At 51.0% G+C, this 1,249-nt stretch overlaps 1 protein-coding gene across 1 annotated transcript; it reads right to left on the bottom strand.

Moving 5' to 3' along the window:
• Window positions 1-269: 269 nt before the first annotated feature.
• Window positions 270-1,249, bottom strand: LOC122249072 (uncharacterized). Its single transcript, XM_086539973.1, has one exon. The coding sequence runs from the start codon at window positions 1,011-1,013 to the stop codon at window positions 270-272; it is 744 nt and encodes a 247-aa protein (XP_086396099.1). The 5' UTR covers window positions 1,014-1,249.

The following is a 1,249-nucleotide window of genomic DNA, read 5'->3' as shown; positions in this document are numbered from 1 at the left end:
TATTAAAGAGCGTGTTTGTTGGCAGTAGATGGGAACGCGCACACGCACTAACATTTTTGGCAGGTACAGGTTTATAAAAGAAGAAACCCGTTAGTTACGTCATGGTGTCATTTTGTCAGCAAATATGTACAAAGGTGTTATTTCGATGTTAATAAACAGTAGAGGAAGAACCAATTGTACAACATTTCAAACAAATAATTCTTAACTGGTCAGAGGTTTTATTGGAAGAAATAAGATCTATACAGTAGTTTATGGTAGTAAGACAAGCATCACTTAGAAGTGGACATCGACTTGCAGTGCGCCCACGCCCTACCGGCTCGAGCGCTGGCACGCTGGTCAAACGCCCTCCGCTGCTTGCGGAGACACACCTCCGTGATGCGGTGCACCTTGAGCGTCCCGGGGCGGTTGAATGCGGCCCCGCAGCGGTCGCAGACGAAAGGTCGCTCTCCTGTGTGGACGAGCATGTGCAGATCCCGAGCTCTGCGCTGAGTGTACAGCTTGCCGCAGTCGGAGCAGGGGAACTTCTGCTTGTTCTGCTTCGCCACGATGGGCTTCCCCGACAACGGTAGGACCTCGGACGGAGTGATGACCCGCACCTGCTGCGCGGCCAGATTAGTGGCAATGACCGTCGGTGCGGGAGACTCCGGCGGCGTCGGCGGTCCGGCGGGATACAGGTTGGGCAGCACAGATTGTACAACTAAGTTTTGAGAAGAAGCGGACGAAGAGGAGGAAGGGGCCGGGAGGCACGCAGTACTCGGAGACGGCGCTGAAGATGTAGCGGACGTAGTTCCGGTGCTGAGAAAGATGTCGGCGGAAAACGGCGGGGTTACCGGAAGGTACTGTGCGAGGCTGAGGAGGTCCGCGTCTTGGAGATCCTTAAGGAGGCTCCCTTCCCAGAAGCTGGGGTCCTGTGGCACAGGGAAGACCAAGTCGTGAAACGAAAGATGGTGGGCAGGGTAGCAGGACACCACATCTGGAAGAAATATATGTATTGGAAGGTAGAACAGGGCCATCCCGACATAGCATTATACTACACCTAGTAGTATGTTATAACAGCATTACATATAGTCATGATTTAAACAATAATATCTGACAATCACCTTCTACCGGGAGAAAAGATGGACCTTGGGACCTTTGAGGCGCATCACACAGACCAAGACCTGTAGCTTCACGATCCCAAGCTAAAAAGCAAAAATAAAATAAGACAAACATAAGCCAACCATAACACAGAGACCACATTATCAATTAA

This window comes from Penaeus japonicus, unplaced genomic scaffold (assembly GCF_977035675.1).
Source record: "Penaeus japonicus unplaced genomic scaffold, GWHDUDI00000001_assembly GWHDUDI00000001, whole genome shotgun sequence".
In the NCBI taxonomy this organism is placed as follows: domain Eukaryota; kingdom Metazoa; phylum Arthropoda; class Malacostraca; order Decapoda; family Penaeidae; genus Penaeus; species Penaeus japonicus.
The sequence above is the reverse complement of the archived record's forward strand: the minus strand, read 5'-3'. Positions and strand labels throughout refer to the sequence as shown.

Excerpts from the sequence above, each read along its gene's own strand:
- LOC122249072 (XM_086539973.1), bottom strand. The coding sequence starts at position 1,013 with ATGGCCCTGTTCTACCTTCCAATACATATATTTCTTCCAGATGTGGTG.